The sequence below is a fragment of the Panthera uncia genome, assembly GCF_023721935.1.
Source record: "Panthera uncia isolate 11264 chromosome A3 unlocalized genomic scaffold, Puncia_PCG_1.0 HiC_scaffold_11, whole genome shotgun sequence".
NCBI lineage: Eukaryota > Metazoa > Chordata > Mammalia > Carnivora > Felidae > Panthera > Panthera uncia.
This window is the reverse complement of record NW_026057578.1, coordinates 65,213,454-65,230,871: the sequence shown is the minus strand read 5'-3', so window position 1 is coordinate 65,230,871 and position 17,418 is coordinate 65,213,454. Positions and strand designations below refer to the sequence as shown.

General features: G+C 51.9%; 1 protein-coding gene across 1 annotated transcript in view; it reads left to right on the top strand.

Moving 5' to 3' along the window:
- The window catches only part of KCNK12 (potassium two pore domain channel subfamily K member 12), a 37,990-nt gene extending 21,843 nt beyond the window's left edge, over positions 1-16,147 (top strand). The window contains exon 2 of the mRNA XM_049651451.1: positions 15,140-16,147. Coding sequence (XP_049507408.1) covers positions 15,140-16,041 — 902 coding nt within the window. The 3' untranslated portion in view covers positions 16,042-16,147. The remainder of the gene's footprint in view (positions 1-15,139) is intronic.
- The last annotated feature ends 1,271 nt before the right edge of the window (positions 16,148-17,418 follow it).

Below are 17,418 nucleotides of genomic sequence, written 5' to 3'. Positions count from 1 at the left end.
GAGAGAGAGAGCACGAGCAGGGGAGGGGCAGAGAGAGAGAGGGAGAGAGAGATCCCAAGCAGGCTCCAAGCTGTCAGTGCAGAGCCTGTCATGGGGCTCAGTCTCACAAACCATGAGATCATGACCTGAGCTGAAATCAAGAGTTGGACACTAAACCAACTGAGCCACCCAGGCGTCCCTATGTAAGAAGTATTAAAATGCCCAATCCTAGAATGATCCCTGCTACCTGAGCAAAGCCTTGCTTCCTTGAGCCCTCCCCAGATCACCTAATACAAGCTCAAATCCTAAGTAAGTCCTTTCTGATACCCACTGGCTAAGAAGCTCCACGGCTCTCCAGGATGTACATCTCCCTTGTTGCAGTGAACTTAATTTTGTTCATCTAAAGATGTGTTCCTGGTGGCCTTTGGCGGCAGGGCACAGACGATACGGTATATCACAGTATTTCCTACCCTGTCCCACGCCTGGCACATAGCAGGTCTCAAAAACATGTTAGGTGAATTAACTCAAATGAAGGTGGAAACCATGTTTCTGGGACAGTCCCTGCTGGTGACCACTGGACACACTGCCAGTTCGGTCGGGAATTTAGCAGCTGCTCCCTGAGCACCTGCATTGTAGAGGGAGAGAGGAAATGTAAGACATGGGCTGGGTCCTCGTTGACAAGGCGACCCAGAAAAGCACAAAGAGGTAAAGAATACTCTGGGACATGGTCAGTAGTACAGGGGCCACCACAGCAGCACAGAACTAAATACCCAATGAGCTAAAGGTGCTGCCAGGTGATGAATGGACTTCAGATAAGTGTAAAGAAAAGGAAATAAGCCATTACAGACCTTGCAAGGTGGGGAAGGACAGGTGCAGAGGCATGGCACGGGGGCGGGGTGGGGGAGTGTTCGTGGCACATCTCCTAGACACTAGGTTCTGTTCAGGCTGCAGCTTTGACCATCTTGCTTGCCTCGTATCCACCAATGTGCGACACAGAGCAGGCTTTCAGTAAATTCCTGGTGAATGAGTGTGTGTGTGTGTGTGTGTGTGTGTGTGTGTGTGTATGCATAAGGCAGTGAGGGTACCCGAGGGCCTGAGGAAGAAGGTTCAAAGAGGGGAGATGATGCTAGAAAAGTGGGTCAGGGCCTGAGTGCCAGACTAAGACATTCCAGATCCTTCTGTCAACTGGGAGCTCAGTGTGGCTTGAGCAGGATAGTCCATCTAGGACAGTGTGCAGAAGGAGGGTCCCAAGTCATCAGGGCCTCTCTATGAATGGGGTGCCAAAAGCAAGGTGAGGAGAAATGTAGGATTTAGAGTCAGGCAGACCTGAGTTGGAATCCCAGTTAGGCCATTTTCTGTGATCCTGGAGAAGGTCCTTCACGGTGCCGAGCCCCAGCCTCCATCTCCTGTCACTTAGCATCGGACACACACTCATGGCGCAGACCTATGGCAGGGGTTTTGGTCACAGTTCCCCATCACGGTATGATCGTTTGCATGTTTTAGAGAAAAATCAGTGCATTCTCTGAACCAAAGGGGAGTCGGGCTTCAAGAGGGCGAATGGAAAGAACCATGGGTGTGGGGTTTGGGACCTGTGTGCTGGTGTTCTTTCATTACTTGACTTCTCTGGGCCTGGTTTCCTCACCTGAATAAGGACCAGAAGCACTTGCTCCAGGAATTTCTCCGGGGGTACAACTTGGAAAGCACCAGCAGAGTGCCGGGCATGGGCTAGGGCTCCATACCAGTCCCTCCATCCCTCACCTCCCGTGAGCCGGTGGTCACCCACCCTTCCCCATAGGCGGCTGAGAGCACAATGTGCAGTAGGAGCTGCCCTGCCCCATTTGGAGGAGACGGCACCCCTGATCCCTTGGCCTCAGTCCTGGGGCCACAGGTCCAATCCCTCCTGACACAGCCAGGCCCTAACAGAGGCCCCTGTGCCAAGCGAGGCACCGTGACAGCCCCTCTAGCTTGTTTGCCAGCCCACAGGGCAGGGGGCATGTCAGCAGGCACCGGGGCAGACACAGGGGTCTGTGGGGACCCCAAGAGCGTTTCCCCAGGTCCGGCTCTCAACACTGGGCTTGTCTGTCTCTAGCACTCTCTGGAGCAGCCCACAGCCCTCCTTCTGTGAGGAGAGGTGCGGGGGGAGGAGGGGGGGTGGGGGGAGCCACGTGCTGGGACAGCCCCTCACACAGATCAGGGCCTTGAAGAGCACCCCTGTGCACAAAGAGCCTCGGAATCCAGCTTCCCAGGCACTTGGCCCCCTTCCCTGCATCTCTCCTCCTTCAAATGTGCCTTGCAGCTCCATGGGCAGGGGTGAAGGATGGGAAGCTGAGCTTCTCCAGGCGCACGAAAACGGAATTGGCCGAGAGGCGGGGGAACTGTCGGTGGGAGAGCACGATTCTGCCTTACAGGAACCACCATGGGTTTTAAAACTTCTGCTCCTCTATGATACAGGATTTGAGGTGACAGGAGATTCAGGTGATGTTGTAGTGACACTTCCAAGCAGGGTTGACACACCTGCTTTCTCCCCACAACCATGTCTGCCTGAAAGGTGAGCTCTCAAGCTCCTCACCACAGCCCCATGGGGAGGGAACCCACCCTTCCCCCCTCCTCCCCCCTCCCCCACCTCCCCTGAGGTCCAGGAGCAAGGCCAGGGCGGCCTTTGGCTTCCCCCATCTCACTGCGCCCTCTCCAGGCTCCTGTTGGCCAGGCCTCTGTCCCATCAGAGACCGCTCCTCACTTCCCCTGGCCTTGGATCCAGCCTTCTCCCACAACCCTGGGCTGAGGCTAGGGCTCTGCTCTTTGGGGAGGGTGGGGGGCAGGAGGGGCAGTGATCTCATCCCCCAAAAGGATTAGTCATGAGAGAGGCAGGGACAGATCTGGGGGGCAGGACGCAGGATGGGCTCCATGTAAATGACTCATCTTCCCGCCAGCTCCGTGGGGCCTGGGTTTGACAGCTGCTCCCAGGGAGAGGTTGTTAAGCAGGAGCTACCCGGAGGCAGGAGTAGTTAACCGGCTTTTAATAACTCATTTTGCTGAATGATTTCTGGTGAGAAGAGAAAAACCTTAATCCCACAGAAGCAGCACAGAGTGGGAGGAGGTTCAAGTCAGCCCGGCTGGCTGGGAACGCCCATGCCAAGGTTCAAAACTGGTTCTCGGGGTCACTTGCCCATTGCTCACAGTTTACCAAAACTTTTCTAACGTTAAACATCACTGGCCTGCAGCGCTCAGCCTTCTTTTCCCAGCCCCCAGCCCCCTGCCGTCTAAGCCACCCCCAACTGCTCTCCTGTTCTCATCAAGAATCATCCCAGAGGCCCCCACAGAACAACCCAAAAGCAAACAGGAGAATGAGGAGGGGCCCACATTCTCCAGGTGCTTTGCTGGCAGTGCCTCTTTGTCCTGAGTCATGGGGCGTCTGGTACGAGCTCAGCCCCACGCTCAGCTGTGGAAAGAAGGGGACCAGGAGCTGCTGTCCTCGAGAAACTGTCCATCTGGTTTGCAATTGAGAGAAATCCACAAGTGCCAACAAATACAGCAGCCCACGGTCTTGGCTTTTCCATAACGGTCCCGTTTTCTAGGATCCTGCCATGCGAATTTGGGGGATTGGAGAAGGCAGTGCCTCCCTCTAGCTGAGCCTCCCACCCCGCACAAGGCCAGAGCCTGAAGCGAGTCCAGAGGGTGCTGTCACTCACCTGAAACTGCCCAGCAAACTGAAGCCCAGGGAGGTAAAAGCAGGCAGTGGTAGAGTCGGTCTTAGGTGTGTAGATGGGGAGCTCTTTCTTGCCGCTGAAACTTCTGGTCACGGCTCACCCCTGGCTTCCACATTTCACCCGATGCACCTGAGCTGTGATGGAAGGGCCGTGCCTCTCCCGTGCTGTTTCCCAATTAAGCTCGCTGCTTTGTGAACACTCAGCATGTCCCAGGTGCTGCGGGAGGCGTGTGGGAACCACCTCTTCACAGACTCCTCACAGTAACCTTCCGAGGTAGGCAGTCAGCAGGCCATTTTTAGAGGGAGAAGTAACCTGTCCGTGTTGCCACATTCACAAGTGAGGCATGCGCCTGACGCCACAGCCTCTGCTCCCAGTCTGCGCTGTCGGCTCTCCAAGAAAGGTGACGTTGGCCCTTCCCAAGCCTGCAGGAATGGAGACATGCCAATTTTGTCTTCTGTAGCATGAAGTTTCCAGAGCTTGTAAGTTTGTACAAAGGCAGGGCATGTTGCCAGATGTCAGGCTCAGATGCTGGAGAAGCTTCTGGAGGTGCCCCTGGAGGTGTTTCTAGAGGCCTCATTCCCACAGTGTTCCCATAGTTCAGCCTGAGAACAAGGTGGATGGGAAGTTCTCCCACATCGTCCCCTTCCTTCCACATGGTCACCTGTTCCATAGGCGAGCGTTACTGGATACTGTGGACCAGGCTGAGCCCCTCGCACACCCAGCCCGGTGCCCGGCACCTTCCCAGTAGACATGCTTTTCTCAGACCCAGGCCTCAGCTTCCTCCCTCTCCAAACTCCACTCCCTCCCCAAAACACACCCTTCTGGACTGAACACAAATACACCTTCCTCCATAAGTCTTTCCCAGACCCTCCACGGGGAGGACCTCAGCCCCAGTACTGACCTATGCTGGTCCGGGCGCACCTGGGTACTGGGGACAGTTTTAAGTTTCCCCAGTGATTCTCTTGCATAGCCAGAGTGAAGAACCACTGTTCCAGCCACAAGCAACCGACCTCCCTTTCTTCCAAACTCCCCTGCGTTTGACTCTCTCCTTTATCACATCGCAAGCTCTTTCCTCCACATTCACCTCCTGGCTCTGCAGCTTGTTCTGTGATCTGGGCAAGTTATTTAACCTCGGTGTCTTTATCTACTAAGTGTGAGCGCATTTACTAATCTCACAAATGGAGATGATAATAATTCCCACTGTGGTTCATCACATCTAAGATTATAAATGCACCATTATTGTGTACCATTAAGAATTTAAAATGTTGCCAAATAAACCATGCCAGGTCATTGACTGTAGGAAGCATCCTGATTTCAAGAATGTTAAAATTCAAGGGAAAAAAAGCTGTGACTTAGAGTAAATGAAAGCCAGTGCCTCATGGAGTCGTGAGGATGAAATGCATGGATATACATGAAGTCTTGGCACAGTGCCTGGAAATAGTGAGGGCTCAATACATGTCAGCTATTATTATCCCCCTCCACGTCTTTATTCCTCACTGAATGCTTTAGTGACTTTCCCCCACCATTCTTTCAGCCCCAGCTCTCCCAAAATATTCGGGGCTTACCCAAGCTGGTTAGTTGTCCCCCAAGCCCCCCCGCCACAGCCCGAGGGTCCAGGGCTGAGGCTCATGTCCCAGGGAAATCTTTCTGGCCTGATGCCTTCTCAAGTGTCCAACCTTCCTCCAAGAAGAAGCTCCCTCCTTCTCCCTGAGAGTCAGTGTCTTGGCACTGGCCACAGAGCAGCCCAATGGCATTCCACCTTCCACCCCCCAGCCCACCCCGAGTCTCCCACTGCTCCCTGCTTACCTGGTCGGGGGGGGGGGGGGACGGGACACGGGAAGGCCTGGCTGCTAACGTAGCCTTGGGCAAGACCCAGCCTCCTTGATATTAAAGTGAGGCTGTTCAGAGGCATCTGGGTGGCTCAGTCAGTTAAGCATCCAACTTCGGCTCAGGTCATGATCTCACGGTTTGTGAGTTCGAGCCCCACATCAGGCTCTGTGCTGACAGCTCGTAGCCCGGAGCCTGCTTTGGATTCTATGTCTCCCTCTCTCTCTGCCCCTCCCCTGCTTGTGCTCTGTCTCTCAAAAATAAATAAATGTTAAAAAAATTTTTTTAAAGGGAGGCTGTTCATCCTTCTACCAGCCAGTCAGGAAGGATCAAATGAGATGGCTTCCCAGGGGATTGTGCCAAGCAGACAAGTGGAACCCTGGTTAGGGTCATCAGATTGAGCACATAAAAATACAGGACACCTAGTTATATTTGAATTTCAGATAAATAATGAATCTTTTTTAGTGTAAATGTGCCCCATGCAATGTTTGGGACATACTTACACCAAAAAATGATTCGTTATTTATCTGAAATTCATATTTAACTGGGAGTTCTGGCTTTTTAAAATATTTAATTATGAGAGGGAGAGAGCAAGCACACACACACAAACACACTGTGGAGGGTCAGAGAGAGAAGGAGACAATCTCAAGCAGGCTCCATGCTGTCAGTGCAGAGTCTGGTGCTGCGCTTGAACTCCTGAACCATGAGATCATGACCTGAACTGAAATCAAGAATTGGACACTTAACTGACTGAGCCACCCAGGAGCCCCGGAAGTTCTGTATTTTATCTGGCAATGCTAATGAGTCTCCTTGCCCATCCCTGCCCACTGACCCCACATCTCAGCTTTCCTACTGTCTCTGGTATTTAACTCTCACCCTTGAGAGATTCTTGAAATTTTTACTTTCAGTCATTCAGTCAACAAATAACTATCAGTGCCTACTTTACATGAGGTTCCTTTGTCCGCTGTAGAGCACAGAAAGATTCATAATAATAAATCTTTATTTAGGACTTATTAATGTGCTAGGCACTAAATATTCTGCATATACTTAACTCAAAACAAAAAATTATTGAGGCAGTTATATTATCTCCATTTTACAGATGAGGAAATTGAGGCTCAGAGAGGTTAATTGGTGGAACTAGATTCAAACCTGAGCAACCTAGTTCCAAATAGCCAATTACGATGTGGTCCCACCTGCCAGGGATTCCCTGTCTCATTGTGGAGACAGGCCCCAAAAGGTAATTGATGCTGTAAGTCATCTGTGCTCGCTACTCAGGATTCACTGACCAGCTGCAGCGGCATCACTGGATGCCAGGTTACAAATGCAGAATCAGGAACCCCGCCCTAGAATTCAACAAGATCCCCAGGCGGGTCCTAGGCAAACCAGTTTGAGAATCCCTGCTCCAAACCAGCAGAGGGAGAGTCTATTTATTCACTCGACAAGCTGAGCTCCAGCACGTTCTGCATCCCAGGGGCTATTCCAGGCACCGCATTGTCACGGTGACTGTTGAAAATGTGGGTACTCCTCAAGCGCTTTTAAAAATGTCTTATCCTCAATTCTTCCTGAGGGTGGAGTGCAGCATTTCCCAAAGATTATTCTTTGAAACACTCAAGTCACCTGAGGTGATTAAATACAGTCTATGGTCCAGTTAGTGTGGGGAACACTGGAGAGTGCCAGCACAGCCTACTCGGATTCATAAGTCACATTAACATAAGTGCTCTGAAAAGTCCTACCATAAATAAACATGTTGCCCTTACATCCACTTTTTTTTTTTTTTTTTTAATTTTAGGAATTCTCCTCTCCCCACCACCATTAAGCATGTTTTATCATCTTAAGGAGCATTTTTTTTTTTTAATGATTACTTATTTTTGAGACAGACAGAGCATGAGCAGGGGAGGGGCAGAGAGAGAGGGAGACAGAGGATCCCAGCAGGCTCCACACTGTCAGCACAGAGCCCGATGCGGGGCTCAAACTCATCAACTGTGAGATCACGACCTGAGCCGAAGTCGGAGGCTTAACCGACAGAGCCACCCAGGCTCACCTTGAGGAGCATACTTTGGCATAGTGTATTACAGTTTACAAAGAGAGTTCACATTGGGGGGAGGGGGGGTTTACGTTGTACAGATGAAATTGAGGCTTAGAGAAGTTAGTGGTAGCAATTTGCTTCACGCTTGCCTGATAGAGGCCACAACGGAGGTCATAACTTCCAGTTCAACTCTGGTTCTATTTCCTGGACACTGAGCTGCTCACCCAGGCCCTCAAACCATCACACCAGTTGGAGTATGTTTGGTGGCATGTAATGGAAGGTGTAAGCAGGCAAAAGGGTTTATGGGCTCAAACAATGGGAAGGCTGGAGGTAGGTGGGGCAGCATGGCCAGTTTGATTTGACAGCTCACTGGGGCCATGAAGGCCCCATTTCTTTCTGGCTGCCTCCACTCAGCCTCCTGCAGTGTCAGCTTCATCTAAGGTTGGCCCCACCTCATGGCCACAGATGGCTGCCAACTACTCCTGGGGCCAGGGCAGCTCTAGAGCGAGAAATCTTTTAACCCGGGAACTATCAGAGAAACTCTTCTTTGAGCTGATTCACTTGAATGAAGTCACGTGTCCACTCCTACACCAATCTCTGTAGCCATAAAAGTGTCCTGCACTGATTGGTTTAGGCTTATCCATCCTTGAGCCAGTCATGGTAAGGGACTGGTAATCTCGATTGGCCTAGACTAACAGAGCCCACTCCTGATGCTCGGTCAGTTCTTCCAGTGGCCTGGCTGCCTCCTATAGGAGTTGGAGGTGGGAGGTGTTGTTGAGGAGACAGCCACAATATCCACAAGTGTTTTAGGCTGCTTGAAATTTAAATCAACAGAGCACCACAATATACCCTTTAAATATCTTACAATTTTATGTATTAATTATACCTCAGTAAGCCAATTTTTTAAAGGAATTTAAATCAAAATATTTGAAATTGGGCAGATTCCAACCAGTAGGACATACAGGGCTACCTTATCACATTTTTTTCTAAAGAAAGGGCTTTAGCCCGCCTGCATCAGAATCATCTGAAAACATTTGCTAAAATGTAGATTCCTGGGCCCTTTTCATGATGCACTAAATAAACTTCTGGAGTGGGAATCTGCATTTTGTTAGTACCACATTCTAACTGAGCTAACCAGCCTCTGCTTTGGAATCTGCCCTTTAATCATTTTAATCATACATCTCAGTTGCTTGGATCAGCCCTGATTTATGGCTTTCCTGGTGTAATGATGATCAGTGCCCCTTTTACTCTCAAAAGTATACTGGATTGGACTATATATTATATCTCCCCTTCTCTAAGTTGACACTGTAGAGCCAGCAGAAAATGTACCCCAGGTAAAGAGCGAAGACTCCCCAGCCTTCTGCCACAATGGAAAGGGCTTCAGAGTCAGCTCAGCCACTTACAAACGGAAACTCAGCCGGTACCTTCACCTCCCTTAGCTCATGTCCTTATTAAAGCTGATGATGCCTGCCTCCCAGGGTGGTTGGGGGATCGGATGAGAGGACAAGTGTCCAGTGTCCAGCACGGACACTGCCAGCCAGGGGTACCCGATACAGATCAGTACGGGCCTCTCCATCTCGATTCCAGCCTCTTTGAGCTGAACTCCAGAGGCCCCGTCACCAGAGCCCCAATTGCAAAGGCGGCACCAGACAGGCTGTGGGAACGAGCTTCACAGTTTTTGTCAAAGTGGCATAATAAAGCCCCCAAGTGTCTGCTCTTTGCAAACTGGGATGGCAGATCAATTGTGGCATAAACAAAACAGCAGGCTTGGTGTGAACCTGGGGACAGATTACGCCTCTGCAGGGTGTGATTGGGGGAAGGAGGGGACTCTCAGGGTGCCTGGGGTTGCCTTTTTCTGGCTGAGGCTTTAAGGCCCCTCTCCGGAGCCAGCCTGGCTCCCCACAGATTGCCAGAGCTTGAGGGACTGCTACTCCACTCTGAGAAGCAGCACCAGGCACATAACCCACAGCCCTGACCCCAAGGCCTCAGTGCCCCCAGAGCTCTGAGCCTATCGGTGTCAATGGGGAAGGACGGTAAACTGCCACCTATCTCCTGGGCAGAGCAGACGGACAGTGTTGTGTGTAGGAAAGCAAAAGGAGGTGTCGTGGGCACAGAGCCAGACCTCAGGAATAGGGCTGGTGTGAGGGACACTTGCATTGGGTGCTCCTGTGCTGGCAGAGAAACTCCTGACCTGCCTGTCCCCTTCCTTCTGGGCCGACGGTGCCACAGCCAGTCAAGCATTTGGCACCATTTTGGGCCTGTGGTCATGGCCATGACGAGACCCCAGAACAAGTTCTGGCTCAGACTCCGTGGGGGCATCGGAGAAAAGCTGTGCCCTGGCCCAGGGGTGAGCCTGCAGAGCAGAGGAGTAGATGAGTACTAAACCTCTAAGAAGGCAGCCCAGATACTCTGAGGGCAGGGACCGCATCTGTCCGGTTTTCCAACATACCCCGAGCCTAGCACGAAGTCGACCAAGCTGTGTTTCTGAAGGAGTGAACAGGTGGATGTCCGTCTTCCTGCAGCGTATCTAGCTGTGGCCTTATGGGGGCCCTAGGATAAGGCCATAACCCTCTGGGGAGGGAGAATGGTCAGTGGGAAACATGTCACATTCTCAGCCACATTCTCAGTCATGAAGGGAAGAGACAAATCCTCAACAGGGAACCCAGACTCTGGAAGGGGGCCAGGAATCCAGACATGGGGGAGTTTGGAGGAATCTGAGGCTGCTCCTGGTGGCCTGGCCTTTGACTCAGGGGGGTAGGTCAGCTACGGGTAGTCCTGTGAGGACCCCAAGGGACAGATGAGCCACCAGCCAGACTGTTAGCCAAAAGTACAGGCCCCCCTGTATGGCATGCCTCCTGCTGTCCCTAACCAAGCCCTGGGGCATCTGGTTCTAAAGCCTTGCTTGTCTTAGCTGTGCCACAGGAGGGGTGATGCATCCACCTCAGTGGGAACGTTAAAGGAGGAGCCGTGGCCCCTCTCCCCAGCAATGGTCCAGGGAAAGAGAGCCACAGGGGACAGAGGACTCTTAGGGACACGAGTCATGACTCAGGGTCAGCCAGCCTCCCCGGGGGAAAGTGCTCTCTTGGCTGCCAGCCTTGGAGGACTGAAATGAGCCGTTACAGTTGGAAAGGAGGCCCTGCAGTGCTCTCAGAAGGCAGTCTGGGGTTGGTGGAAAGAACATGAATGTTAGACAGCAACAGACCTGGATTTCAGGCACAGCTTCCCTGCTCTGTGCTGTGAGGCCTTGACAACTACCTAACCCCTTGGTGAGTGGGGTGTCCCTCCCCCACAGCTGTGGCCAAGATGGAGTGAGGCGAGAAAGGACTGTGGGCTCGAGACGGGGGCTTTGCTGCAGCAAGTGAATCCAGGTGGAACCAGTTTATCCAATGGCCTGACACAGAAGTGACCTTGTCTTCATCTGCTGTCTTAAGGAACTTCCCTTCGGATCCCTTCAGGTCTTGGGCAGATGCTAGAGTTTTCCAATCAGCCTTTTTTTTTTTTTTTTTTTTTTTAAGTACCATTAGTCTTAAAATTGAAACTCATTCTCAGGTATCCAGTCCCATCTAAATCCAATATAAATCCAGTCTTTAAGTTCACTTCTAATCAAAGATCAGCTTCTCCCTCCAGCTCCATGTCTGGCCCTCAGCTCAGGGGCCTGTGGAGGGAGGGCAGTCTGTTGGCTCGGTCTGACATCATTGGTGCCACTATAATCCTTTCTTACCTATTGCCCACTGTTAGAACAGACATACCCTTTCATGGGGCCTATCTATGGGTTTTTGGAGACCACCCACAGGGCCCACTGTTCTGCACCATTCCCTCAGTGGGGGCACCCTCTCCATCCTACCTCCTGGGAGTGCCTCAAATGCTGTCCCAGCACCCCATCTCCTAGCCTCTTATTGCTAGAGGCCCCTCCACCCAGCAGCAACCCTCTTGGGCAGAATGTCTTCAGACCTGGCTGCCTTCTGCACATCCACTTGACCCTGTCACTCTCAGTGACCTGTGTGTCACTCTCACACAGCCTTGATGCAACAAGCATCTGAAGTGCAGACTGCTCCCCTCTTCCCACCTCTGTCTATGTGGCCTGCTCCAGTCAGCCTCTCACCCAGAGAACTCTCCAGCACAGCTTCAGACTCTAGGAGATACCTCTGACTCTCCCAGAACTCTCACTATACTCCATCCAGGGGTCCTGGATGGGCCTGCCTAGTTCTGCAGGTCAGCTAGCCTCTGGGAAGCGAACTGCCAGCTCCCCTCTAGCTGCAGGCGAGGTGTTCTTGACCGCACCCCCATCACTTGGCCTGGGGGTAGGTGGAGGATGCCACAGCACCTCCTACTATGACAACCACTCTGCTACTTCATGACCATCTCCCGTTATCCCTGAATAACTTCCAGCCTTTCCATGTAGCCCAGGGCTGGGGGGTGCTAGTCACCAGACCCATTTTGATCTAGTAATTCTGCATAAATGCATCTAGAACTTCTCTTTCCAGTAGGGGATAATGTGCCACGTGTCACTCTTAGCTTTGAGACTTCAGCTAAAAATCCTAAAGATTAGGAAAATCCCATTCAGTATTCTCTTAGGCAGATTGATTTTCCAGGCTCAGGACTTTCCATTTCTTCAGGAATCTAGCAAAGTGATCCCCTATTAGAGGTGCTGTTTTTCCTCAATGTGTAGAAACAGTGTCGGGTAGAATGGTCTAAGACCAGGCTAGAAGCCAGGACATGTGTAAGGTATGTGTTCCCAACAAGCTATAGATCATGTCACTTTTGCCCCTGCTCCCTCACTTACACAGCGAGAGATCAAAATTAAGGTCCCTTACAGTTAACAATCTAGCAGGTTTAAAATTTTTTTTTAATGTTTATTTATTTTTGAGAGAGGGAGAGCCAGAGACAGAGCATGAGCGGGAGAGGGGCAGAGGGAGATGGAGACACAGAATCTGAAGCAGGCTCCAGGCTCTGAGCTGTCAGCACAGAGCCCGATGTGGGGCTCGAACTCGCAAGCTGTGAGATCATGACCTGAGCCAAAGTCGGACACTCAACTGACAGAGCCACCCAGGTGCCCCATAGCAGTTTTTTAAAAAGTTTTTCTTGGGGCGCCTGGGTGGCGCAGTCGGTTAAGCGTCCGACTTCAGCCAGGTCACGATCTCGCGGTCCGTGAGTTCGAGCCCCGCGTCAGGCTCTGGGCTGATGGCTCAGAGCCTGGAGCCTGTTTACGATCCTGTGTCTCCCTCTCTCTCTGCCCCGCCCCCGTTCATGCTCTGTCTCTCTCTGTCCCAAAAATAAATAGAAAACGTTGAAAAAAAATAAAAAAAAAAAGTTTTTCTTATCATAAGAGTACCAAAAAAAGTCACAAGGCACATGGTTAGACAATTATACAACACCCATGTAACCACTACCCAGATTAACATTTCTGGCACCCCAGAGGTCCTGTGTCCCCTCCCGTTTATTACCCTTGCCATCCCCAGAGGAAACCCCAATTCTGACTTTTATTGAAATCACTTCCTTGATTTTCCTTATAATTTTACCAACCAAGAATGCATCCCTAAAAAAATTACTATAGTTTGGTTTTGCCTGGTTTTGAATTTGAATTTTTTATAAATGGAATAATACAGAATGCATTCTGTGTTCAGCTTCTTTAACAATTTTGTGAGATTCATTCATATTATTGCAAGTAGCTGTGGTTCATGCTTTCTCATTGCTGTAGAGTATTTCCTTGTAGGAACAGACTGACTTAGTTGTGGACAATTGGGTTATCAATCCAGGACTTTATATAAATGTGCACATGCAAACAAGCGTGCACACACACACGCACACACACAAATACAAATACTCTCACTCCACATATAACCATATAGATTCAAAGCTGATTTCTTTACGAATTCAAGAACTTGGATTTGGCTTTGAAGTGTGGAAAAATCCGTTAAATTGCTTACACTGCTAATATGTTGTTGTTGTTTTTTTCACTCTCTTGTGGCCCAAATCTGAATCTAAGGATATAATCCATCCTCCTCAACATGGGTATTGTCATAGCTTTTCTCCTAAATTAAGTTATTAAGCATAAGATGAAGATCGTGGTCAGGCAATTGAGATTTCCTCCAGGGAATCTCAAGAATGATTAGCATAGAGGCTAAGGAATTACTGGAAAAAAATCTTTTACCTCTGGCTTTTTTAAGGAAATAGTAAACCAAGTGAGACAGAAGTCTTCAGCACCCAGTTCCCAGGGCTGGCTTCACCCCACTAGCAGCACACAGGCAGCCCCTCTGACAGGGCACCTAAATTTAACAGGGATGCCCCTGAACTTTTGCTGCAGAGGTGGGAAAGGTGCCATGGTGCTGTTTGGACAGATGATCTATTTCCAGCTCAGACTCCGAGCGGCAGTGAATATTTGTTGTTTTTTGTTTGTTTGTTTGTTTGTTTGTTTTTTTGGGACAGAGAGAGAGACAGAGCATGAACGGGGGAGGGGCAGAGAGAGAGGGAGACACAGGATCGTAAACAGGCTCCAGGCTCCGAGCCATCAGCCCAGAGCCTGACGCGGGGCTCGAACTCACGGACCGCGAGATCGTGACCTGGCTGAAGTCGGACGCTTAACCGACTGCGCCACCCAGGCGCCCCTCGAGCGGCAGTGAATATTTGTGCAAAGAAATTAAACCCCCTTCCGAAACCAGAGTGGGTTATGGGTCCCACAGAGAGCCCACAGCCCACAGCCAGCTGAGCACGCAGGTGGGAGGGGAGAGCTGCCCGGGAGGGCAAGGGCAGAGCACACTGGTGGGAAGCCAAGCCTTCGGCAGAAATCAAATGATAAAGAATCTCCTTTAAAGCCTGTGCTTTGAACAAGTGGACACGTTAAGGCTTAATTATGAACTAAAAGCAATAAATAGCTGCCCAGGCACAGAACAGGCCTCCCAGGACAAAAGTGACCCCAGACACATGGCAGCATAGGACCCTGCTGGGCCACCACCTTTCCCTTGGCCACAAGTCTGAGCAAAGGTGATGGTGGTCCTTGGATGAGAAAGATACCCAATGACACCCAATGGTAGAGCCAGCTCACTCCCTGAATGTTGTGGACTCATTCTCAAGCTTTTTGTCAGTTTCATAAACCCCCTTTTCAGAGACCATCACACATAGCCACCTGGACTGAACACACTGTACCTGGTCCCTAGTAATCCCAGATCAAATGAAGCCTTTATGGAATTGTGTCCTAAGGAGGCCCACGTGTGCCATTGGTTACATTAAAAAAAAAAAAAAAAATGGGGTGGGAGAGCAGGTGACATCTCTTTGTAGGCTTTGTAGGTATCTCAATGGTTTGCACCCATACAGTGGTTTCATTTCACGAGTCTTTATGGGTCCTTCCTAGTGACCATCCTGCCCACCCATCTTGATCCACAGACCCCAAGACGAGGAGCCACATCTCCGCCATCAGTTTAGGCGTTGCCCCAATCAGGAACCACGCCGCCAAGGGCGAGAAATGTCTAAGTACTGTTTCCCCTCCCCCGAGTGATGCCACTCGGTGGGAGCCGCATCAACACCTATGTACGCCCGGCTCCCCCGCCCAGTGGGCACCACCTGCCCAGCCAGGACCTCACTGACCCTTGCCCTGTCTCCACAGGTTTTGGCATGACCACCCCCGCGACGGTAGGCGGGAAGGCCTTCCTCATCGCCTACGGGCTGTTCGGCTGCGCCGGAACCATCCTGTTCTTCAACCTCTTCCTGGAGCGCATCATCTCTCTGCTGGCCTTCATCATGCGCGCCTGCAGGGAGCGCCAGTTGCGCCGCAGCGGCCTGCTGCCCGCCACCTTCCGCCGCGGCTCGGCGCTCTCGGAGGCCGACTGCCTGGCGGGCTGGAAGCCTTCGGTGTACCACGTGCTGCTGATCCTGGGCCTGTTCGCCGTGCTGCTGTCGTGCTGCGCCTCGGCCATGTACACCAGCGTGGAGGGCTGGGACTACGTGGACTCGCTCTACTTCTGCTTCGTCACCTTCAGCACCATCGGCTTCGGGGACCTGGTGAGCAGCCAGCACGCCGCCTACCGGAACCAGGGGCTCTACCGCCTGGGCAACTTCCTCTTCATCCTGCTCGGCGTGTGCTGCATCTACTCGCTCTTCAACGTCATCTCCATCCTCATCAAGCAGGTGCTCAACTGGATGCTGCGCAAGCTGAGCTGCCGCTGCTGCGCGCGCTGCTGCCCGGCGCCCGGAGCGCCCCTGGCCCGGCGCAACGCCATCACCCCGGGCTCCCGGCTGCGCCGCCGCCTGGCCGCGCTCGGCGCCGACCCCGCGGCCCGCGACAGCGACGCCGAGGGCCGCCGCCTGTCGGGCGAGCTCATCTCCATGCGCGACCTCACGGCCTCCAACAAGGTGTCACTGGCGCTGCTGCAGAAGCAGCTGTCCGAGACGGCCAACGGCTACCCGCGCAGCGTGTGCGTCAACACGCGCCAGAACGGCTTCTCGGGAGGCGTAGGCGCGCTGGGCATCATGAACAACCGGCTGGCCGAGACCAGCGCCTCCAGGTAGACCGCCCGGCCGCGCCACGGACCCTCGGCGGGCTGGCGTGCCGCCGGCCGTGGTTTGCTTTCCTTCTCTCAGACGCTGGCGCTTTCTTAATCTTTATCCAATAAAATCAAACCAAAAAAAAAAAATTTTTTTTTTAAAGAAATACTATTTGGCCAGGCCTGATGTTATCCAGGGCAGGTTTTGGGGGAGCCTGTTTTCCTCGTGGGTCCCCTCGTGAAGAACGGTGGCCCCCAGCAGATTCTCCTCCAGGGAGAGAGAAAGTGGCACCTCAGACCCCCACCAGGTGCGTACCGCAGCCAGGAGAGGGCCATCCCTGGGTTTTGCGGACTGGCACTGAACCCCGTCCCCATGCACATAAGCAGCCGGCAACCCCAAAGCATATGGTGCAACTTCTCCTGGCTCTGAATTACCTCCGCAGCATTTAGAATCCTGGCCCAGCCTAGCAGCTTCCTTCTGGTCGTCAGAAGTGATGTAGTCACAGTTTTGACAGGTGGGGGTGGGGAGAGCCATATGTTGCCTACCGATGTATATAAATAGAACAGCCGCTACACACGGAGAATGGTGTAGTATTATGCAATGAGATGAAACATAGCACCAACTTGCGGACTGTGGCATTTCCCCGAGATTTAGAAATTGGGATGGTAAGGGGCTCAGCTGGCCTTTCTCAGCCTGGAGTTAGTGCACTTAGCACACAGGGCAGCTACTTCCAATGCCGAAAACCCAGAGTGGACGGCAGGGCAGGGAGCAGGGGAGCACTAGGGCTGTAGGAGCCCTGCTTTGCTTCAGCCAGCTGATCTTTGAGGCTCCAGGCACATCTCAGAACCCCCCAACCCTCCTTTCTCTCACCAGCGCTGTCCTTGGGAATGCTTTTCATTACTAACCAGGAATGTCTGAGTCTTCTCAGACGAGATCTTGCTTTGTTGGTGTGGATTTTGTTTCTTAACTCCTGTTGAGCAGTTCATTTTTCCCCTTTTAGAGAACCTGAGGGTGCAGAGTGCAGTCCCCAGAACCCCTTTCTCCTCCTCTCTGAGTCAGGGCTCTGCAGGACCAGGCTCTACCTCACCAGAAAGCAGCCATCATGCAAATGTTAGAGAATCTGGCTCCAGAGCCCATAATGTTTGGGGGACAGATCCCATTCTAAACCCTGTTTGGCCCCCACTGACAATCAAGTGGATTTTTCTCCATGCACAGTCTGTATTGGAGGTGGAGGAAGGCAGGAGGTAGGGAGCTGATGGAATGGGTGGATGGAAGCGGTTTTAGAGTTAAAGTTTTGCTTGGGATGATCCTTAAGCTGAGGGACGCCCTCTGCTGCATAGAGGTCACTGAACTGAAGGAAGGTCAGATGCTGCCTTCATTGAAAGGCTGGGGGTCTTGGAC